The sequence below is a fragment of the Mustela putorius genome, unplaced genomic scaffold (genome assembly GCF_011764305.1).
Source record: "Mustela putorius furo isolate JIRA1106 unplaced genomic scaffold, ASM1176430v1.1 tig00003909_pilon_pilon_pilon, whole genome shotgun sequence".
Classification (NCBI taxonomy): domain Eukaryota; kingdom Metazoa; phylum Chordata; class Mammalia; order Carnivora; family Mustelidae; genus Mustela; species Mustela putorius.
Window position 1 is genome coordinate 33,517,271 of NW_025422057.1, and position 24,050 is coordinate 33,541,320.

At 44.7% G+C, this 24,050-nt stretch overlaps 1 protein-coding gene across 6 annotated transcripts in view; it reads left to right on the forward strand.

Annotated features, from left to right (window-relative positions):
- The window catches only part of MYOF (myoferlin), a 164,700-nt gene that overhangs the window by 109,884 nt on the left and 30,766 nt on the right, over window positions 1-24,050 (forward strand). For 3 of the 6 annotated variants that reach the window (XM_045068911.1, XM_045068912.1, XM_045068913.1), the window contains 14 exons: window positions 1,329-1,460; window positions 3,579-3,742; window positions 5,980-6,094; window positions 8,979-9,084; window positions 10,633-10,778; window positions 12,047-12,220; window positions 13,343-13,451; window positions 14,610-14,687; window positions 17,692-17,873; window positions 17,967-18,125; window positions 18,249-18,347; window positions 19,343-19,504; window positions 21,505-21,670; window positions 23,202-23,237. In XM_045068911.1, the coding sequence (XP_044924846.1) occupies window positions 1,329-1,460; window positions 3,579-3,742; window positions 5,980-6,094; window positions 8,979-9,084; window positions 10,633-10,778; window positions 12,047-12,220; window positions 13,343-13,451; window positions 14,610-14,687; window positions 17,692-17,873; window positions 17,967-18,125; window positions 18,249-18,347; window positions 19,343-19,504; window positions 21,505-21,670; window positions 23,202-23,237 (1,828 nt within the window). The remainder of the gene's footprint in view (window positions 1-1,328; window positions 1,461-3,578; window positions 3,743-5,979; window positions 6,095-8,978; window positions 9,085-10,632; window positions 10,779-12,046; window positions 12,221-13,342; window positions 13,452-14,609; window positions 14,688-17,691; window positions 17,874-17,966; window positions 18,126-18,248; window positions 18,348-19,342; window positions 19,505-21,504; window positions 21,671-23,201; window positions 23,238-24,050) is intronic. The other 3 variants (XM_013054729.2, XM_013054731.2, XM_013054732.2) reach the window with 1 other exon arrangement.

The following is a 24,050-nucleotide window of genomic DNA, read 5'->3' on the forward strand; positions in this document are numbered from 1 at the left end:
GTACTTTGAATGATTCTATTATCCATGCATGATTCTATTGTCCAAGCATTTAGCATTAATCATTTAGAAAGTAACCAGTTCATTGAGTTATGCAGAACTTCCTAATGTTGACACATTTCATCTTACAACGTTGAACGAAAATCACTTTAATTAATATCACTCATCCAAAAAGTCTCTGTGTATCAGAATGCTATCAGGCTCACCGTGACAGATATGTTTTCCAAAATTCTCATTTTTTACTTGAAAGCCCGAATTTTATTATTGGCAACAGAATGCAGTCAGTTATTATACCTGAAGTGGCAGTCCTGTTTTATGTTCAAGGAAACCTCTGCCCCATAATCAAATCTGAATAATCATATTTGTCTGTCAGTTGCTGTTTCAAGTAAAAAAGTTTTCTATTAAAAGAAAAGGCTAATTCAATTCACATTTCAAGCAATTGCACAAGAGCTTTTTCTCAAGATACACATTAATATGCAGCAGAAGTGGGTTGTGTCTACTTTCCCTTTCATTACACAAAATATTAAGATGTACTCAATGGGCTCCTGGCTGGCTCAGTCCATAGAGCACGTGACTCTTTTTTTTTTTTTTTTAAGATTTTATTTATTTATTTGACAGACAGAGACCACAAGTAAGCAGAGGCAGGCAGAGAGAGAGGAGGAAGCAGGCTCCCTGCTGAGCAGAGAACCCAATGTGGGGCTCGATCCCAGGACGCTGGGATTCCAAAGGCAGAGGCTTTAACCCACTGAGCCACCCAGGCGCCCCGAGCACGTGACTCTTGATCTCAGAGTCATAACTGGAGCTTACTTAAAAAATAAAAAATAAAAAAATTTAAAAAGACGTACTCAAGAATCATGATTTGATAAGATTAGTAATTTTTACTGTTTTTTGGAGGGAATTCATAAGTAGAACTAGTATTTGTTTTCTTCATTGAGTGAGGAAGAAGATTATGACACGGGTGGAGTTTGGTGCTACTGCCCCCATTCCCACTGCAATGCCCAGAGTCTCATCTATAGGCTTTCGCACCATCAATGCAGCAAAAAAGACAAGGAACATCTTGGTATTATTATTAGGAAAGCAGTTTAACTTCAAGAACCTCCTAGAAAAGTCTCAAGGACACATGGGGGTCCATGGCTCACATTTGGTGAACCCTTGCTTTTATTGTTATTATAATCTCTGCTTGTAGGGTCATTTGGAAATGCTCAAACGCAAACATAAAATTAGACTGGGGAAAGGGATGCTTGGATATTCAGTCTGCTTTGGGCTGGAACTCAGTGTCATAGCCTGTGCTGCCCCCAACTTCACAGAGCGTGTTATTGTGTGTCTCACAGTACCCGCAGGAGAAAACCCACGGACCAAAGGTGCCCGTGGAGCTGCGAGTGAACATCTGGCTGGGCTTGAGTGCTGTGGAGAAGAAGTTCAATAGCTTCGCAGAAGGAACGTTCACCGTCTTTGCTGAAATGGTACCTTCAGTGACATCAGCGTCTTTTCCTCTTGGTGGTAGGGGTGGGGGTGTTCCTGTTACTTGTCCTTAGAGAAAGCATTCATCCTTCAGCGCCCGGCCATCAGTACTACCTAAAATCCCATCCGAGGGACCTTCATCTGGGGGGATGGGGAAGGACTCACAGGAGGTTTTCTTGTCCACGTCGGGACCCACCGGAGTGATTCACATGTAGACAAACCAGTAAGGAGGGTGCTGGGGAGGTGCAGACGTGGAGAGGCGTGCTTGGAGCTGGGGGTCTTTGGAAGGCAGAGGATGTATTCCTCATGTAGGGAAATCTTCCCTAAGTGATTGTAAAACTGTGTATCCTGTTGAAGATTCTGACTGCCGGGGCCGCCCTGGAAATTCCGATTGTGTCACTGAGAGAGGGATTAGCAGCAGCAAGGATTCCCTTGTGGGTGGACATGGGGCCTCAGTGGACCGCTTGGGGAAACAATGAAACACATGGGAGCCACACAAGGCCCTTACGGCATGGGCTTGGAAGCACTATTGGAGATAAATAGAGGGAGGGCTGGAAGCCACAGGGGAGGCCCTGGACCACGGGCATTTATGTACGGTCAGCTGGGCATTGTGGAGTGGGCATCAGCACATACAGGAGACACTCGTTCCAGCATTTGTGGAGGGTTTCTTGGCATTAGCCTGCCCTCCAGCTCTGAAGCTAGAGCTAAGCTGCTAGTACTGAGCAAGGATCAACCAGTCCAAGGCCCTCTTCCCTCCTTTCCCATTTCTAGACCCTTTCTGCATAGCTCAGACTCTAGCTCCACCTCATGTAAAAGAGACGATCTGTGCGTTTCAGTTGCTTGACTCTAGTTTCTTTAGATTCGCACAACCTAGGAGTACCATTAGGGGCACGTTAATAACAATAGTGGACATTTCACTGGTTCTTGCCTTCCTATGCCAATACTAGACCTCGGTTCTCTGCAGAACCCCCCAGCACTGCCCTCCCCTACCACATTTCTGGAAGTCTCTGAAGTGCTTCACATGTGCTAACAGTCTTGCCAAACTTCTTGTCTAGATTCTACTATATCCATGCTGGCTTCCAAGCAGAAGTAGTGGAAACACCCTGCTCCTCCATTCTGTGTCCTTGTCACTTAGAAACCAAAGGAGCCATGCACATGTCCCCAGGTCTAGCTTCTTTAGCTGCTTCCTCAAGCTTATCTCCTTTCAAGGCTCAGAACGTCTATCTGAGACAGGTACTGTTGTGTCTGCTTGAACCCAATTTCCCCATCAAACCTCTACTCATACTTCTTCCTTCTTCAACCTCAGACTTCTCTGTCACTTGCAAATCATCTTTTCAGTGGGCTCATCTGCAGAAAAATGGAAGTTTCAGCTGACACCCAAACAGGGACACTCACCACTGGCAAATCTCAGCCCTTTTGGTGGTTGACAGAGTCAAGAGCAGACCATTGTAGATTTATAACTTCTAACTTAGAAATGTCTTGTAAACAAGACTCTGTCTTTGCCACTAAACCCATTTCTAGAATGGTCTTGGTCTTTATCCCCACTATATTCCAGAGGGGATGAAGCCACAGAACTTTTAGGTGCCATAAAGGTAAGGCCCTTAAAGGACCTTCATATGTCACACAGGTTCCTTGTAGAGTACCTGGAAATGCACCATCAATTATAATGTTGATTCTGCATGGAAATGTGCCCAGGTTCTAGGCAGTAGACTGTTCACAAATAAACTCTTAGAAGCCTGCACATTCATAAATCGAGGATTTATGGGTATTCAAAAATTGGCTTCAGAGAACCATTTGGAGCCATTCAGTATAATAATGGAAGCAATTAGTGTGATATATTGCTATTTACAAAGTACTTTCAACTGCACATTTGAACAGTTCTATGGGAACTGTGGTATTATCCCCAGTGAACAGATGGGAATACTGAGTCTAGAAGGATGAGAGATTTACCCAAAGTTACATAATCAGTAGCAGCCCAAGTTAGGTCCGTGCCTTCTGGATATAAAATTTTTTCACTTTCTAAAATGGGCTTTTTCACTTAGCTAAAATGGGCTTAAAAATTTATGAGTGGGCCTTATTTCCTTCTCTCTGATGGTTTCTCTCTAATTTGTTTTTAACAGTATGAAAACCAAGCTCTTATGTTTGGAAAATGGGGCACTTCTGGACTAGTGGGTCGTCATAAATTCTCTGATGTCACAGGAAAAATAAAACTCAAGAGGGAATTCTTTTTGCCTCCAAAAGGCTGGGAATGGGAAGGAGACTGGATAGTTGATCCTGAAAGAAGGTAAGTTTTTCCATTTTTCAAGAAAAAAGGATGACAATGAAGCCTTTCCCTAGAAATTGCTTAATGAATCTTGGTAATATTCATATAACATCCGCTGAGCAAAATAAGTCCACAGAAACTTAAAATATGTTATTGGTGCCCCATAATAAAACAAGGAATATAAAAAGCACATGGTACTAACATTTATTAAGAACTTATTTTGCCTGAATGTGTCAAGCAGTGAGCTAAGCACCAATGTGCTAATCACTTTATTGAATCTGGCCTCTAGCCCTACAGGGTAGGTGGTTGTCAAAAACTAGGAAGGGTCTGAGATTTTTAGCTTACTTGCAAGTTAACAAGGTCACCTGCCATACTTCATGGACACTGGCAGGAGACACAGGACTCCTGGGTCAGAGACAAAGAACTTCACTGCCAACAGCTATAGCAGTATCAGTATTCACTTCTGCTCTGGTTCTCACAGCCCCAGTTCCCACAGGGCGACAAGTAGATGGTCAGACACTTAACCATGAAGTGGTTGTATGACCGGAGAGGAACCTGAGCTTAGGGAACCTGAACCTTTTATAATGGATAGCAAGCAAGCATGCTGGCCCTTTGCTTGAGAGAGAATGAGAGACACACTATCTCTCTGTCTTCCAAGATTATTCCTCCTATAAATATCCTTGACACTGCAGAAAACTCATATAGACCTACCTCCTGACAAATAGTAGCATTATTTCCACTTAATAGGTGAGGAAATCGAGACTGCAGAGATGAAGTAACATGTCCAAAACACATAGGTTGTAGGTGCTACCATTCCAGCCTGGGCACCCAAACTAGCACTCAACTATTATGCTGGTGTGTCTGTAAGAAACAGAGAAACAGTAGAGGGTACACTTTTAATGGGTGGACTGTATCATATGCAAATTGTGTCTCAAAAGCGTATTATTAAAAGAAAGGAACAGTAGAGAGGAGGCAAGTATGCGACCACTGGAGTTTGGGTCCCTGAATGTTGCCAACGGCATCAGAGTCAGAGCTCCCACTTCTCCACCTCACGACAGCATACTTGAGTTTGGAGGAAACAAGTTTGTGAAGTTGGATTTCAAGGCTTCAAACTAGAGTTCTTCCTCTCTGTCCACATTTGTTTCCTGTGATCACAGGCATTAGGGAAGGAGGGAAATGAGCATGCTGGGTCTGGCCTGGTGTGTTAAGCCCTGATGATTGCTCTTGATTGCTTTTAACGTACGACAGCTTGCTTTGGATAGAGTTGGGGTTGCTGGTGAGGAGAAGGGAAATGGGATTTGAATGGGAGAGAAGGAAGGAAGGTTAGTGAGGACAGGGAAAGGCGGAGGCATTGTGTTTGGAAAAGCGGAGGGTCAGAGCATGTCAGGGCTCAATGGGACCCCAGAAGCAGCAGCCAGATCTTCTGTTCTCCTCCTCTGGGTCCCAGAAAATGATGGGATGAGCTAAATTTATACAAATAGTTGGGGCCACTTCTATTCTGATTTCTTTCCAGTGCTTGAGTCTTGGGGAGGATTCAGCAGGGAAAAGATGTTGGGACAGGGAAAAGAAAAAGAAAGCTCACTTGAGTGGGGCCTTGGCAGAAGACTTAAGTCAGAGTTGGAGCCTCTATACTTTCCTTTATGGGTTGTCAAAATAGTTCCAAATCCAAGAGCAAAGCTGGCATGGCAGAGAGTCGGTATGGGTTTCTTAAGTACCTGAATGGAGTCCGGAGTCTTGAATGACCTGGTTTGGCCATCAGCCTAGGAATTATCCAGAAAATTTAAACTCCTCCCTTCAACTTGTGTTACGTAGACCATGCAAGCCATGAATAAAAATTTCCACACCTGGCCTCATGAGACTGTCTCCACTCCATTTTTTAAAATAGGGGGAATGAGGATGGACAACATCCTATTCTTTTGAACTGTTAGCCAGGCTTTTTGCTGCAAAAAAGCTGAACATCCCTGAACTGAAACAAAAATATGGAACATGAGGTCTGTATAAGGAGCTGCCCACAAGACTGTTTTCCCAGTCCCCACCCCGATTACTGCTAACTTGAGGGGTCCTCTGTGATTTAGGTCTCATTGTTCTCACAGGCCCCTTCTTCAAAAGAATGTCAGAAGTTATTAGCAGGAAGGGTTTGGTGGAGAACCCAAGGGCTAGTGTCAGGAGGGAACCCGAGTAGATGTTTCCCGACCACAGGGCAGAGCTGGGATTGTTGGCTACCATTGCTCCTTTGGTAACACGAGCTTGGCCTGCAGCTTGCTGACTGAGGCAGATGCGGGTCACACGGAGTTCACAGATGAAGTGTACCAGAACGAGAGTCGCTACCCCGGGGGCGAGTGGAAGCCAGCCGAGGACACTTACACTGATGCGGTGAGTGGCCTGCTCCCCCCAGACAGCCTTAAACCCTGACTCTTGGGAACCGTGACCTCCGAATCCACGGACCATGAGGCATGGCCTCCCCTTCTCTTCTGCTCTGTCTCGTGTCCTGAAGAGCCTTGCCTTAGGTTGAAGCCACACCAGTGCACCTCTGATTATTTTCTCTAGAAAAGACTTGGTGTCTGCTGAACTAGCTGTTGGTACAAGGTAAAGTTTGAGTAGTGCAATTTTTTATTGTATATATTTATGTATTTTTTAAATCACAACAAACGGAACGTATATGTCTTTCAAAATATACAAACAGCACAGAGGAAATGAAAAGTAATTCTTCTCCCAGACTTACATTCCATCCCACAGTGATAGTCACTGAAATCGTGTTTCTGTTAAAACCAACTATCTAACTTCTTTTTCCCCCCGCACCTAAATAGAATCAGCAACTTGTATTTTTCTTCCCCCCCCCACCATGGTAAGGGTTTTGTGTGTGTGTGTGTGTGTGTTTAATTTTTTTTTTATTTTTTAATTTTTTTTTAAACATATATTTTTATCCCCAGGGGTACAGATCTGTGAATCACCAGGTTTACACACTTCACAGCACTCACCATAGCACATACCCTCCCCAATGTCCATAACCCTACCACCTTCTCCCAATCCCCCTCCCCCCAGCAACCCTCAGTTTGCTTTGTGAGATTAAGAGTCATTTATGGTTTGTCTCCCTCCCAATCCCATTTTGTTTCATTTATTCTTCTCCTACCCCCTTAACCCACCATGTTGCATCTCCACTTCCTTATATCAGGAAGATCATATGATAGTTGTCTTTCTCCGATTGACTTATTTCACTAAGCATGATACCCTCTAGTTCCATCCACATCATCGCAAATGGCAAGATTTCATTTCTTTTGATGGCTGCATAGTATTCCATTGTGTATATATACCACATCTTCTTTATCCATTCATCTGTTGATGGACATTTAGGTTCTTTCCATAGTTTGGCTATTGTGGACATTGCTGCTATAAACATTCGGCTGCACGTGCCTCTTCAGATCACTACGTTTGTATCTTTAAGGTAAATACCCAGTAGTGCAATTGCTGGGTCATAGGGTAGTTCTGTTTTCAACAAGAATGAAAGAGGAGAGATCACAACTAACACCAAAGAAATACAAACAATTATAAGAACATACTATGAGCAACTCTACACAAACGAATTTGACAATCTGGAAGAAATGAATGCATTCCTAGAGGCATATAAACTATCACAACTGAACCAGGAAGAAATAGAAAACCTGAACAGACCCATAACCAGTAAGGAGATTGAAACAGTCATCAAAAATCTCCAAACAAACAAAAGCCCAGGGCGAGATGGCTTCCCAGGGGAATTCTACCAAACATTTAAAGAAGAATTAATTCCTATTCTCCTGAAACTGTTCCAAAAAACAGAAATGGAAGGAAAACTTCCAAACTCATTTTATGAGGCCAGCATCACCTTGATCCCCAAACCAGACAAAGACCCCAGCAAGTTGTATTTTTCATATAACAATATATAACAATATATAGCCTTTCATACCAATACATATAGATCGGTGAGCTTTCTTTAAAAATGCTGCAGGGTGTCTTATGATGTGCACCCTCTATAATTTATTTAAATATCCTCTCTTTGTGGACATTTTGATTTTTTTCCAGTCTTTGCTTTTCTCATGCAGTGGTAAACATCCTTATTCACTTCATTTTTTTTCACTTGTGAAAGTTCATCCCCAGGAGAGATCCCTGGATGGGTCTGGTCAGATTTCAGTGCATGTGCGTTTTAGTAAATATTGCCACACCACTTTCAAATAGGTTGTGTAAGTTTGTATTTCCAGCAACAGCGTATACGAGGGCTGTTTTCCTAAATACTCACTACCCCTACTCCAACAACTTTGTCAGTGCCCTGATGTCCTTTCCATTTTCTCACTCTTAATTTTTAAAAAAGATTTTATTTATTCATTTGAGAGACAGAGCACAAGCAGGGGAGAGGCAGAGGGAGATGGAGAAGCAGACTTCCCGCTGAGCCAGGAGCCCGACGTGGGGCTTGATCTCAGGACCTGGAGATCACAACCTGAGCTGAAGGCAGATGCTTAACCACCTGAGCCATCTAGCCCCCACCCCACTACTCTTAATTTAAGTGCAGCTGGGGGCATCTGGGTGGCTCAGTCAGTTATGCATCTGAGTCTTGATTTTAGCTCAGGTCATGAGATCGAGCCTCATGTTGGGTTCTTAAGCAGGCAAGGAGCTTGCTTAAGATTCTGACTCTCCCTCTGCACTGCACCCCCCACAACCTAAAAATTAAATAAATAAATAATTTGGAAATAAATTTGAAAAAATAAAGTTAGACTGAGCATTTTCCATATGTTTATGGACCACCTTTATTTCTTTTCTTAGGAATTTTTTTTCACAAATGTCAGTTTTAATGTAGTAAGTATTTAACCTAAACCTTGCTCAGTCTTACATGATGAGCATCTCGAACCTCCAGTGACATTACCTTATGCTTGAAAACACGTGTTTTTCATGCTTTATCCATCTCTAATGGTTTCTTTCCAATATAACTCCTCATAAAGAGAGTTGTGCCATTTCATAATATTAAGTTGAACGTTATGAAATTGCTGATATTTGACCATTTTTTATCTACAGCAACGATTTCCCGTGGTTCGACCCAACAGTACCCCCAATAGTGGAAACAGAGGGTGTTCTAAAAAGGGACTTTTGTGTAGCGATTGTGCATAGAGATCAGAGATTCTAAGTCAGCATGTGGAGACCCATTGTTGAGTGTGAGGGGCTCTCCCCTTTGCATCTCACCTGACACTGGCTTACTTTTCTTCATTTTTTGTTTTGTTTTGACTTTCTACAGAACGGTGATAAAGCAGCGTCACCCGGCGAGTTGACATGCCCTCCAGGTTGGGAGTGGGAAGATGACGCATGGGTATATGATATAAATCGTGCTGTGGATGAGAAAGGTAACAGTTTAGATCTAATACCTGGTAGGTTCTCAGCAGCAAGGCCCCGGTTAACTAGAGCGAAGTTTCCTTAGGGGGAGGAGTCCTACTTCTGTTGGGCTGTGACAGTCCGGTCTTGGATAGTACCTGTGACTACTCAGATGCAAAATCCAAAGGACAAGGAAGGACTTGGACAGGTGCAGGTCGGGGCGCATGAGTGAAAAATACAAGATCACAGTGAGCCCGGTGTCTGCACATTGAAATGCTGGGGATCCAGGATGAGAATCTGGGAAGGAAGTGCAATGTGGGTGCTATTTTCATCACACCCCAGAGGCCTCCTGGGAACATCACACTCAGGACCCTGGGGCTCAGGAAGAAGGACTGTAAAATGCCTTGAAAGTCATCCTGTTCAGGAGCGCTGGGGTGGCTCAGTCAGTTTAGTGGCTGCCTTCGGCTCAGATCATGATCTCTGGGTCCTGGGATCGAGTCCTGCATCGGGCTCCCTGCTCAGTGGGGAGTCTGCTTGTCCCTCTGCCTCTCTGTGTCTCTCATGAATGAATAATAAGAATTTTTTTTTTGAAGTATAAATGACACAAAGTAATGTAGATTATTGACATAGCTTCCATTAATGGTGTTTATCCTTTCCTATAACAGTAATCTGAAGCTAAATGAACTATAACGTGGAAATACCAAAAGAGAAAATCTGATTCTTTTTCCTTATGAAAGAGAGAACAAGCCTGAATAAAGAAGGGTTCAAGCAGATTATGAATCCCTTGCTGATCTTGATGCACACACCAGACCTTATAATAATAGCATTGATTGAGCGCAAACTATGTGCTAAGCATAGTCCTAGTGATTTGCAGGCATTATCTTGATGAATTCTTTTTTAAAAAGTGTACTTTACCTTTATGCTGGAGCAACTGGGCCATAGACAGGTTTATTAACCTGCAAGAAACTTTTTTAATAAGTAGCCAGCGTGTGGTGATGCTGGGATTTAAAACCTGCTGTGTAGGGGCACCTGGGTGGCTCAGTGGGTTAAAGCCTCTGCCTTCAGTTCAGGTCATGATCCCAGGGTCCTGGGATCAAGCCCCACATCAGGCTCTCTGCTCAGCAGGGAGCCTGCTTCCCCCTCTCTCTCTGCCTGCCTCTCTGCCTACTTGTGATCACTGTCTGTCAAATAAATAAATAAAATCGTTTAAAAAATTAAATGAAAAAAATAATAAAACCTGCTGTGTAACCACATGGGTCACACCTGTCCCTAGCTGTCCCCGACTGCCTCTTGCACTGTGCTTTATTCTTAGATGCACTTAATTACCATGAGTGATTGAAGGGATGAAAGAAGAGGAGGACCCCGAGGCTGCAAAGGAAGCTATTTGCACAGGGATCCAGGGGAACAGAGCTACATTCTGTTGGGCTGAATTGCAGCATAGTGAAAAGAGCAGTGACCTTCACTGGCACAGGAGAGAATGTTGCGGGAGCAGAGAGTGTGACTGGATGTTTCCCCGAAGTTTATCTGGCAATCTAGCAAATGCATCTCTTTGGGATAACCATTTGCAAACTCTCTTCCAGGCTGGGAGTATGGAATTACCATCCCTCCAGACAATAAACCCAAATCCTGGGTTGCAGCTGAGAAAATGTATCACACTCATAGACGGCGAAGGCTGGTCCGAAAACGCAAGAAGGATTTAACACAAAGCGCTTCAAGCACTGCAAGGGTGAGAGCTGGCTTGGCTTTTGGGGGTGGGGGGGTGCGGTGCCAGTCATAGGCCTGAGGCCCTCCCTGCTCAGTGGTTCTCAAAAAGCGCTCCCCACCCCAACCAGCAACTACACATTACCTGGGAATGTGTTAGAAACGCTTCACCCCAAACCTACTGAGAGAAGAATTCTAGGGGAGGGGCCCAGCAGTCTCTTTCACCAGGTCTTCCAGGGGATCTGAAGTAGGCAAAATGATGAGAACCGCTACTAAGCAGCCATAGAAATGATCTTGGTAGCACACCGAAAGAGTGGCAAGAGTTCAGTACGCGGAATGAGAGATCAAGGACTCAAATCTTGGCCTCCTTTCCTTTCTCATCTGCAAAATGGGTATAATACCATGTTTTAATTAGGGTATTACGGAATCGTGTTTATTCAAAATTGAAAAAAAATATCCTACAATGAGAATAACCCATGTAGAAGCTCTTACTTCTGAGGTCATAAATCTTATTCAGTATTATTTGGCATTTGTTAAATCTAATCATACTTTTAAGATATTTCCATACAGTCTCCACCAGTCAGTGTCAACTACATGAAGGCCAGGACCTGGTCTTGTCTTGTTCTTCACCTGCTTCCTCAGCCCTTAACACAATCCCTGTCATACAGTAGACACTCGTATTTATTGAATTGCCTGAAACGTTGGAAACGGAGGGCATTTATATACGAACAGTTTTTAGGATAGAAAGTCCTATCTTCATAAGTTATTAGTTACTACAGAAGTAATATACGCTGATCAATCACTTACTTCTTAGTGAGCTAATGCCAGCTACTAGCTTAGATGAGACATTTAAATCCTGGGAAGAGTGGTGTCATTTTTACTTAGATAAGGTAGAGATAACAATGTCTTCCAAACTATATCACAGTAACAATGTCTTATGAGCTAATGAAGTGAGGAAAGCAATTTGAGAAAGAATCCATTTTCCTTAACCCTCCCCAAGTCTGAATAAGGTGCCTCTCCTGACGGGGTAAACATCACCTTCTCAATGTCTCATTCCGTGTCAGTTGCCTGGTTATCTGTCCATGTTCCCACAGTCCATCAGCTGTACCAGGGCAGAGAGCCCACCCACTTTGTTCTTTGCTGTATCACTCGAAACACAGTGCTTAGAACGGAGGAGATTTTCAATACCTGCTTGTTGATTGACCAAATAATGTGCTTATCAAGTAAGGGATAATATGATTATTGTTATGATGATGATTATCATTAGCATTTAAAGGTTTACTTCTGTTCTAGGCCATGGAAGAATATGAAGATCGGGAGGGCTGGGAATATGCTTCTTTAATTGGCTGGAAATTTCACTGGAAACAGCGTAGTTCAGATACCTTCCGCCGCAGACGCTGGAGAAGAAAAATGGCTCCTTCGGAAACACATGGTGCAGCTGCCATCTTTAAACTCGAAGGTGCCCTGGTAAGTAACAACACTCAAAGCTCCAGTAATATTGGTGTAGGGAAAATAGATGAGTGTTGGAAACACACTGACTCCAGGAAACACACTGACTCCACAGGGACCCCTCCAGGGCTGCAGGACTGCAGATAATTTGGGAGAAAGCTATACACCCTAGGTGCTCTGTAACCCTTGTTGCATGAATAAGCCATGAACACAGGAAAGGTTCTAAGAAGTTCTACCGAAGACACACCGGTTTAGTGTTGTTTCACCCAACATTTTCCAAAGCTATCTCTCTTAAAACCCTTGCTGCAGGTGACACCTGTTAACATCCCAGGCACAGGTTCTTTTTATTATACCTTGGAAACTACAACTGTTCAACCAACCAAGAAAATTAAACGTGCAGATGTGAGGGGGAGAAAAACAGAAGGGTGGCTCAGGGAATTAGAGAATAATTCATATGGAAGCATAATAAAGAAGGCGGGCAGGGGCGAGCCTAAAGGTAGAAAGAATGAATAAGGAAGTGGCAGTGGTCCATCCAAAACACATGGTGGTTGGGAACCACTGTTTTTCTATTTCTGCACATTGACCCTGCTATGTTTTTCTGTTGCTGATCCTCCTCCTCCTCTCACCCTTTTAATCTCCTTATTTATCCTTTAATGCTTTTCCTCTTTTAAATTTTCAGCATCAGGTTTTGATAAGCTGGGACTTGAGGCAAAAGACTGGTTTCAGCTTCTTGCTCTGTGGCTTCCCAGCTAAGTGACCTTGGGCGAGACACTTGCTGTGCTGGGCTTTATTCATCTTTATTTAAAAATGGAGTGACTGATGAGGAAGGTCTCTTTTAAAAGCTGCCATTCTCGGGCGCCTGGGTGGCTCAGTGGGTTAAAGCCTCTGTCTTCGGCTCAGGTCATGATCTCCGGGTCCAGGGATGGAGCCCCGCATCGGGCTCTCTGCTCAGCAGGGATCCTGTTTCTTTCTTTCTCTCTCTCTCTCTCTTTCTGCCTGCCTCTCTGCCTACTTGTGATCTCTCTCTGTCAAATAGATAAAATCTTAAAAAAAAAAAAAAAAAAAACTGCCATTCTGTTTCTTTGTAATTCTTGCCTCTTGGTTTTGAAGCATTGCTAACAGACCTTTCTGCCTCTGTAGGGCGCAGACACGACCGAGGATGGAGACGAGAAGAGCACGGACAAGCAGAAGTACAGCGCCACCGCCGTGTTTGGGGCAAACACTCCCATCGTTTCCTGTAACTTTGACAGTAAGTCTTAAGTGGATTTGTGCATTCCGCCACTACGACTTATCTCAAGAAAACTCTCTGAATCACCGAATAGGATTAAAATGTCTTTATGCAAATATGACTTTTATTTCCATCACTTGATGAAGAGGATTTTTTCAGATATACTTTTAAAAATCATATTTGGGGTGAAGGGTCATCAAGTCATTGACTCTGACATAGTGTGTCCAATATGTACTCATTCTATTAAGCTCCCCAAAAGATTGTTTTAATTAGAAAAAGAGGTTCAAAAAGTTAAAGTTGGTTCCAGGGATAATCTTTAGGAATTTTGGAATGAGGCATACCTACTATCTAGGCAGACCTAGATAGCAAATGCTTATCTAGAGCTTGGCATGTACCATGCACTGTGCGTATATTAACTCATTTAATCTTCATAACCACCCTAGAAAGTGTTGTTATTGTTGTCCTCATCTTAGAGCACTATAAACAAGATTTCAAGCAGTCTGACTCCCAGAATAGTGGGGGCCGGGGCGGGGGGTGGGTAGGAGCATATGTTTATTAATACAAGGATCAGGAATATAAAGATTTTGAAGTATCAAAGGAACTTTTTTTTTTAAGATTTTATTTATTTATTTGACAGAAATCACAAGTAGGCAGAGAGGCAGGCAGAGAGAGGGGTGGGGGAAGCAGGCTCCCAGAGAGCCCTATGCGGGGCTCGATCCCAGGTATCATGACCTGAGCTGAAGGCAGAGGCTTAACCCATTGAGCCACCCAGCGCCCCTCAAAGGAACCTTTAACAGATAGCTGCTTTGTAGGTCTGGGGCTGGAATAATGTAGGAAGCCCTATTTCTATAACTCTTGGAAACCAAGTTTCATTGCCAAGGTCTGTGATGACAAGCAGTGGCCTAAATCCAAGGTTTTACAACAGGAGTGATATTCTCTTGAGAGTGATATTCACTTGCACTGAACTTACTGTAGTATTTTTAAAGTTAGTTTTATTTTATAGGAAACAGAACTCCTTTGGGAACACATGTCATCACCAGTACCTATGCTTTTTAGTGTGGAGAAGTAGATTTGAATGACCCGTGTATCTGAAACATGGATCATCTCCAAATATTCCAGAAAACTTGTGGTCGATAGTGTTATGTTTCTTGTGAGTAACCTCCATCCTGTTCTTTTTAGGAGTCTACATTTACCATCTGCGCTGCTATATCTATCAAGCCAGGAACCTCATGGCTCTAGACAAGGATAGTTTTTCAGGTAAAGGGGGCAAAAACCTCCATCTTACATGTTATTTGCGTAGCTGGCTAGCTTGATTCGGCTTTTCATCAAGTGCCTGCTTTTAGTAATTTCTCTCATCAGAAGGGCCTTCCATATTGAGATGAGTATGATTTGTGTGACATAAACTGCTCAGTCATTAACTAGTCACTGAGTATGTTGAGTCCTGTTGCTGGGTGCGGGAGATACCCAGAAGACAGTCTCTTAAGACTAATAATCATTAATTGATTGACTAATAAAAAGCACCAAGAAGAAAAGCAATTTCTGCTCTCTGCTTATACAACAGATATACATACACATACACACACCCTGGGCTCTTGGGCTGATCGGTAAGTTAAGACCCTTTCTATATTTTTTGTATCTCTCTCAAGTTGACAGAAAGACCACAAGTTCCCCCATTTGCCTGCAACACCAGTCTTGAGTGGTAGACTCCAGTGTGGACTCCCATTTTGACCTTGCTGTGGCCTGTTCTCCAAATTCCCTGCACCATAAAGCCACGAAACCCAGCCTGTTTCGTGGCCTTTGGACTGGTTCCAAGGGGAAGGCTGTGGGCAGGGCTGGGAGAAGGCCAGGGGGCTGCTGATGAGGGTCTGTGCTATTGCTGGTGGGACCATGAATGGTTCAGGGGCTATCTAGGTGACCTGGGGAGATTTCCACTTCAGGACTCAAAGGCCAGCTGAGCTTTGATGGAAACAACTCGTAAAGCAGTTGCCTGGCACTCTAGCATGCTCACGTCACTTGCGAGCTGTGTTCTGAGTGTGGACTGTAATCAATGTAATGCATGTAATGTAACCAGTTTGTGACTGGCTTCCTTTTCTTACCAGTTAGACCAGACTCCAAGTTACTCTCTTCATACACATACATCTCCAAACCGGGTTTGAAGGCCTTTTTGAATATTCACCACCAGGGGGCACTCAATCACCGAAAGTCAAAGTTAGAATCTTGAATCCCAAATCTTGACTAAAGTTGCCTACAACTCAAGCAGGTACCTTGCCGTTTGAGACACAAAATAGATGATCGATGCAAAAACAAAGCATCCCATTCAAGGGGGGCTGCAGTGCTAGAAACAGAGCAGCCTCTTGGATGATGCAATGCTTCAGGTTAGCTGTTAGGCTGTTGCTCAGATGGGTCAGCTCCCAGGCAATTGCAGAACTTCTGGGAGCTTCTTTAGCATGGGAGAGAAGCAGACAGAAGCTTCTTTTTTACTTATCTTTTCTTCAGGTTCATTGAGGTATCATAGACAAAATTGTTTATTGAAAGTATACAATATGACAGTTTGATCTACCTTATGAAAGGTTCCCACAACTACACACTGGTCACCTCACAGAGTTACTTCTGTGAATGGGAGACACTCAGCTTCTCCCCTCTAAGCAAACTGCAGTTTTACGATACCTTTGGCAGCTGTCGTCCTCGTATTAGACATTAGGTCTTCAGGCCTTACTTATCTTACAACTGAAATCTGTACCTCTCTACTCACCACTCCCCACTTCCCCCACCCCCCAGCCCCTGGCAAGCGCCATTCATTCTACTCTCTGTTTCTGTTAGATCGGTTTTTGCAGAGGTGTGGGGAAGACCTCTACACAGAAGGGATAACGTATTTGTCTTTCTCAGGCTGGCTTATTTCACCTGGCAGAGGACCCTCGAGGTTCATCCATGTTGGCACAAATGACAGGATTTCCTTCTTTTTCCAAGGCTGAATTATATGCATCCATATACATACATACATACATACATACCACATTTTCTTCATTTCCTCATCTGTCAGTGTATACTTAGTTCCTTCCATGCCGTGGCTATTGTGAGTAATGCTGCAGTGAACATGGGGGCCCAGGTGGCTCTTTGAGATCATTATTTCATTTGCTTTGGGTAAGTACCCAGACGTGGGATTGCTGGAGCATAGGACAGCGCTGTTTTTCATTTCTTAGGGAACTTCCATACTGTTTTCCACAGTGGCTCACCTGTCTGCTTTCCCACCAACAGCACACGAGCCTTTCCTTTCCTCCACATCCTCGCCAACACTGGTTATCTCCTGTCTTTTTGATAATAGACATCCTAACAGGTGTGAGATGACATCTCATTCTGGTTTTGATTCATACTTCCCGGATGACTAGTGGTGTTGAACACCTTTTCACGGACCTTTTGGCCATTTGTAGGTTTTCTTCAGAGAAACATCTCCTTGGGTCCTTTGCCCATTTTTTAATTGGGTTATTTGGGCTTTTTGCCATTTAGTATAAGTTCCTTGCATATTTTGGATATTAACTGCTTATCAGATGTGTGGTTTGTAAATACTTTCTCCCATTCTGTGGGTTTCCATTTTGTTGATTGTTTCCTGTGCTGTGCAGCGCTTTTTTTTTTTTTTTTTTTTTTTGAGCAATCTCTACTTGTTCATTTTTACTTTTGTTGCCTGTGTTTTTGGTGTCAGATCCAAAAAAGTCATTGCCAAGACTAATGTCAAGAAGCTTACCCCTTATATATTCTTCTAGGAGCCTTGTGGTCTCGAGTCTTATGCTCAAGTATTTAGTCTGTTTTGAGTTGGTTTCTGTGTATGGTGTAGAATGGGGCTCTGGTTTCATTATTCTGCCTGTGGCTGAATCACCATTTCTCAAAGAGACTATCCTTTCTTCATTGTGCATTCTTGGTGCCCTTATCAAAAATTCATTCTGTCTTTTCTCCACTGTGTACACTTGGCACCTGTTTTGGAAATTAATTGATCACCTATGCATGCATTTATTTCTGAGTTCTCTGTTATGTTCTATTGGCCCATGTGTCTGTCTTTATGCTAATATCATACAGTTTTGATAACTAAAATTTTTTAATATAGTTGAAACCAGCCAGGCACGGTGCCTCCAGCTTTGCTTTTTCCCAAGGTTGCTTTGGCAGTCTGTCTCCCAGGCGGTGGAGAGGGTCTGTGTGCGATTGAAATGTGGGGTTCTGGGGAGCTAGACTTTAGCCATGGCCACATGGTTACTCTCTTTTCCTGTTTTAGATCCATACGCTCATGTCTCCTTCCTCCATCGAAGCAAAACCACTGAGATCATCCACTCAACTCTGAATCCCACATGGGACCAGACCATTATATTTGATGAAATTGAAATCTACGGGGAGCCCCAGACAGTTCTACAGAACCCACCCAAAGTTATCATCGAACTTTTTGACAATGACCAAGTGGTAGGTAATTTAGAATTTCTAAGATGGCTTGGGGAATGATGGAGGTCTATTAGGATATTTATTGAAGAATTTAAGGATTGCTTGTTTCTCTAGGGCAAGGATGAATTTTTAGGACGAAGCATGTGCTCTCCTCTTGTAAAACTAAACTCAGAAACGGATGTCACACCCAAACTCCTCTGGCACCCCGTAATGAACGGAGACAAAGCCTGTGGGGATGTCCTCGTAACTGCAGAGTTGATTCTGAGGCAAAAGGTACTTACTGAATTCTCACGCATACATCTTTCCTTGTAGCTGTTTAAGATGCATGTTAATATTCCATAACACCATTTACTTGAACTAACGTGAGGCATTGATATTCCCGTGTTTGTTTTACAGGATGGCTCCAACCTCCCCATCCTTCCCTCACAAAGGGCGCCAAATCTATACATGGTCCCCCAGGGGATCCGGCCTGTGGTTCAGCTCACTGCTATTGAGGTACGCAGCTTTCCCTCAGTTTTACTGATCAAGTCAAATGACATAGCTACAGAACCGGCCTCTCTCAGAGGAAATGGAATCTTGCTACATATTCTCTTGCTGTCTCCAACTTCCTAGAGAATTTGTCCAAAAATCTGAAATACGCATGGAAACAGCTTGTCGCAATAAGAACTGGTCCATTCCAGCGTTCCTGAGGGAATCTAGAGGTCTCATTTACTAGGAGCTGGAGATTGCTGAGTTTCCCCTGTCAGCTAGAGAGCTGGGAGAGGGAAGGCAGACTGAGAGCAGCGTGCCTGTGTGTGTGTGCACGTGTGTGTGTGTGTGTGTGTGCGTGCGTGTGTGCATGCACGCACGCGGGTGTCCAGAGAGCAGGGCACCGACGCTGGGGGGCCGAAGGTAAAGAGAGGTGTGGGAGCAATGGGAAGTGGTGACGTGCCGGGCAGAGCAGACACAGGCTGCTGGAGCTAACGGGTGCCTTCGTGGATAGCGTCCTGTCCGCCCCCAAGTCTCCCCCTTGTGCGGTCAAGCTGCTGTTACGCTGAGATTTCCCTTCTCAGGCTGTCTTGCTCAGAGATCCTGAGGACCAAAGCAAATAGCTTTAAGTAACAGCCTTCGTTTTTGAATGCTTGTACATCAGACACCATGTTAAGGAGTTTACACTTGATCCACAGAATGACCCTGTGGTAGATAAGACCCGTCAGTCCTGTTGGCAGACGGGATGGAGAGCTTCCACGCTTGCCAGGGTTCCCAGCCAGGATTCAATTCCTGCACCCCTCACTGCTCTGCATTTTAGCAGCTCAGGCCGAAGAAGAGGGACAAAACTGCTTTCTCTGCATGACCTACAGGCTTTCTAGGATAAGAGTCTCAGAGATTTTAGGGAAATCTGTACAAGTCAGTCTTAAAGAATTTACCAGTTATAAAGGAAGAATTTTTCCTTTGTATATCATTTGTAATTCACTGAGTTTTCCTCCTCTCTCTTAATGTTGCTTTCTTAGATTCTAGCTTGGGGCTTAAGAAACATGAAAAACTACCAGATGGCTTCGATCACCTCCCCCAGCCTCATTGTGGAGTGTGGAGGGGAAAGGGTAGAATCAGTTGTGATCAAAAACCTAAAGAAGACACCCAACTTCCCGAGTTCTGTTCTCTTCATGAAAGTGGTACAGTATTCTAATAGCACATGTGTGTTGAGTAGCTGAATTGTATTCAGCATGTGAATATATAGAGATCACATCTCCCCCCCCCCAATGCCACACACATATAATTTATTTATTTCTAAACTCTGACAGCAACTAGAAAAACCCTGCCTTGGATTCAGCCTGCCAGTGACTTTTCTCCCTCAGATTCTCACACTGTAGGTAATGGTTTCTTGAAGCTTCACACATCTCCAGTGATAAATATTTGTGAAGAATACTTATGTCTTTCTCGAATAAACTTCCCATCTAGTCAGCTCTCAAGTACAGGCTTTTGGTCCCTGCCCTGGAGGGTGGAACACGGACCCCCAGTCCTGCCCCTGCAGGTGTACGTGGACTGGAAGCATCCAGACGGGGATTGGCTGGCGGGGAAGGGACAGCTGCAGAGCCTGCTTAGGGCAATGGGGCCCGTGACGTGCCCCACCTCTAGTGGAGGGCACCCACTTGGCTCCATGGAGGTCCCCGCGTGGTTGTTAGGAAGGGACAGAGTCAGATCCAGCTCACGGCCCTCTGTCATAGATCCCACAGGGCTTTGCAGCCAGAAGAGATCACCCGGTCCTTCTGCTTTGAAAGCAGTTACATTCTTAGTGTTTTATTTTGTTTTTTAAAGATTTTATTTGTTTATTTGTCAGAGAGAGAGAGAGAGAGAAAGCACAAGCAGGCAAAGTGGCAGGCAGAGGCAGAGAGAGAAACAGGTTCTCCCCTGAGCAAGGAGCCCAGTGCAGGACTTGATCCCAGGACCCTAGGATCATGACCTGAGCTGAAAGCAGCAGCTTAACCAACTGAACCACCCAGGTGTCCCTTGTTTTGTTTTTTTAAGAAAAGACTTCCTTTCTCACTGTACTGTATAAAAGAGGGAAAATCAAGGCATTTCCTTAGCGTGATGGAGCAGAGGCCCAGCACCTGCACATTCTGTTTCCCTCCCTAGTCATGTGGTGTCGCTAACACACCCTTCTCAAACTCTAGGGTCATGGGGTTTAATGCCTGCTGTTACAGATGAAGAAACTGAGGGCTAGAGAGAGGGGCACCTTATCCAAGTCCCACAGTGAGCATCAGGCCACGCCCTTGGGGCTGCGGCCCTTCTGTTGGAGGTGACGACCAACCACATGTCACCTTTACTCTTGCCCATCTGGGCAGGCGGCTTTCAGTCCTCATACACCCCCTTTGGAGGAAACCCAGAAGTTAACTCATTTATGCAGGGACACAGCTGACAAGCAGGTGGCCAGAATCTGAACTTGGGTTCCTTCAACTCCAAAGTCCATGCTCTTTCCCCTACGGTGCTGCAGGTGGGGCGTACCTGGACACTCCAAGCCAGAATCCCAAAGTGATGGCCTCAGGCCACTCCACCCAGCCGTGCCCACTGCCCCAAGTTCCGGTCTGAATCTAGTCTCAGCGGGAGTGACGAGAGCCGCTCCACCAACCCCAGCTTCTCCTCCTGTGCAAGGCCGGAGGTGAAGCTTTCTCTGGAGCCCCTACCAGGCACACCCAGGACCAGCCCACAATTCCCTAATCAGACAATGTCACTAAGGCCACCAAGTTCCACGTGGAGGAACAGGAGGAATCAGGGGGAAAGGAGCTTGGAGTCTTATCTCAGTTCCTTCTAACTGCGAGCTCATTCTGATGACACACAAACTGCACGGTGTCCCAGAGCACAGCCCGGTCCTAATGCACTAGGCTAAGTGGGTCACAGGCAGCGGTGTGACCATCTGTGACTGAGGACGTGACTGGGGCCTTGAAGAGCTGAGGTCATGTAGCTCCTAGGGGCAGAGGGAGGGTTTGACCCCAGGCAGTCTGGCTCGAGGTTCATGTCCTAGGTATGACACCGCTTGCCTGTACACACGTTCCTGAGCTCCTACTATGAGTCCCCAGAGCTACATCAAATGGGCCAACAGAGTCTGGGTCAGTCCCTTTGGTAGGGTATGGATGAGTGACGCCTGGTTCTGTGACACACACCCCCCACCCCCCAGTTCTTGCCCAAGGAGGAGCTGTACATGCCCCCACTGGTGATCAAGGTCATCGACCACAGGCAGTTCGGGCGGAAGCCTGTCGTCGGCCAGTGCACCATCGATCATCTGGACCGCTTTCGCTGTGACCCGTACGCGGGAAAGGAGGATCTTGTGCCGCAGTTGAAAGGTAAGAGGCGAGTCTATAAATACCATTTGGGGCTTCTTGTGGGTGACCTGATTTAATCTTTCCCAGATGAAAATGCACATGCGGGTGAGCAAACAGTTGGATTTACAGCGGGCTGTGTAACCTCCCCAAGGTAATATAGGTAGTACGTGGCAGAGGTGGGTCTCAGTTCCCACCTTGTTTTGGGGGGAATCCAGTGCTCAGACTACTACCTTCTGAAGGAACCTGTCCCTGGCCGAACATTCGGTGTCTCTGCAGGAAATGTCAAAGGCTTCCTCAGGTTGTCGTGTATCAAGCAGAGAAGAGAGACAAGGAAGTGAGGTCGCAGTCCAACGTGACAAATGTTTTGATGTGGAACTCCAGGGGTCCCCTCGTGAGCACTGAAGTGAGGGGAGGGGTTTTATAGCTTTCCACCTGTCGGCCTTGGGAATACCATCCCATGATTGTGATGTAACTGGAAAAATGTTCTTTCATGGTTACCCACGGAGGAAAACCTGACGCGTGCTGAGTTTAAATGGCTTGCCTTAGGTCACGGGATTAGTAAGTAGATGATAGAGCGAGCACAATACTTAGCTTAGGCTCCCAAGAAATAATAGCTAGTGAATAGCATTTTGTTATTGCCCATTCAGTAATGACTCGTTTGTAGCTTACTAGGTACAGGGTCCATGTTAGGGGCTGGGGACTGGGACACAACAGGGAACAAGGTCCCAGGGCCCCTAGCATCATGAGATTAGGCCCCGTGGAGAATCCAGACACACTCACTCAGTTGAGCGCGGTGCCTCAAGACTGAAACAGATGTCTTCTGTTTAAGCAGTTGCAGTGCTAAGTTCTATTTAATCTTCTAGAAGGTTTGGTATTGATTTTACAGAGCAGATATCTGAAACTCATCTGTTATATGGCTCTGAGCATCCTATGTCCCTGATTAAGGGAAGGGGAAAAAATAAAATCCACAATCACACTTAGGCATTAAAAAAACAAAACAAAAAAAACCTACATGAGTTTACCCAGAAATTTCCCATGCCGAGCATTTTGTGTTGAATCGATAATACCTAAAATAGCAACATTTTTGTAACAACAAGGATTATTGTCACTGCAGCATTGTTGTGTTTGGGGTTACTAAATGGGAGAGAAACTGTTGTCCTAGCATTTTTCCTAGTGCTTTCCTGAGACCAAGTTGTTTGATCCAAATGTGTGAAATCATGAATTCTGTAATCTTTCTCTGGCCTCTGAGTGTCAACCTGTTGGTGTCTATTGGTCAGGGGGCTGGGTGGGTTGGGCCTCGGGCAGAGGTCTCCTGGTTAGTGACTGTATGTAATTAACGTGAAGTGTGGTCAGGGTTTCAGAGAAGTCTTGGAAGAGGGAAATCCTTAAGGAGTATGGGGTGGGAGAAGCATAATGTTCCCAAGACCAGAATCTATTATTTTAAATCAATCTGGTCCTTTCTTAAAGCTAGTAATAGGGTAAGAACTGAGGAATGTATTTGGCTGGCTTAATGTTGAAGCTTACAGAGTAACTTTTTCCTCCTGTTCTTAAGGCTTTGTTGCTGTGAGGCTGGTAAAGCAGAGAGCTGGTAAGAAGGAACTCGAATACAGTTGTGTTCCCACTTGCCTGCCCAACTAGCTGTCACATTCTGAGGGGTGTGTGTGTGTGTATGTGTGTGTGTGTGTGTGTCAGGAGTTTGGGGGGGAGACAGAGACTGCTGATAGATGCAGGGGTTCTGTGTGGGTGTAAAATGACCTCTCATAGCAACTGGGGTTTCATAGATGTTCAGTATTTACTGAACAGTCAGTCTCCCCAGCCTCCCCAAGGTCCCCCTGATCATTTCCAGCATTCACTGAGCACCTACTCTGCTCTGGGCTCTGGTACGTTAAAACACAGACTTTGGGGTCACACAGCCCTAGGTCATCTATTTCCACTTCTAAGTGTTTAATTTGAAGCATATAACTTGCATTCCCTTAGCCTCAGTTTGTTTCTTAGTCTTTGTAATGGAAATAATGGTGCATATTCTGCAGGACTTTTTTTTTTTAAAGATTTGTTTATTTATTTATTTGTTTGTTTATGAGAGCAAGCACAGTGAGCGAGAACACAAGTAAGGGGAGAGGGCCTAGGGAGAGGGAGAAACAGGCTCCCCTCTGCGTAGGGAGCACAGTGTGGGGCTCAATCCCAGTATCCTGGGATTGTGACCTGAGCCGAAGGCAGCCACTTAACCAATTGAGCCACACTGAGGTGCCCCTATATTCTACGGGATTATTGAGGGGTTAAATGAGATAAAGTATGAAAAAGGCTTAGTCCACTGCCTGGCACATGGTACCGACCTAAAAATGTGTCTTTCCTCCCCTGTCTTCTGTCCTACATGGGTGGGTTAAACAGAAACTTCCTTTGG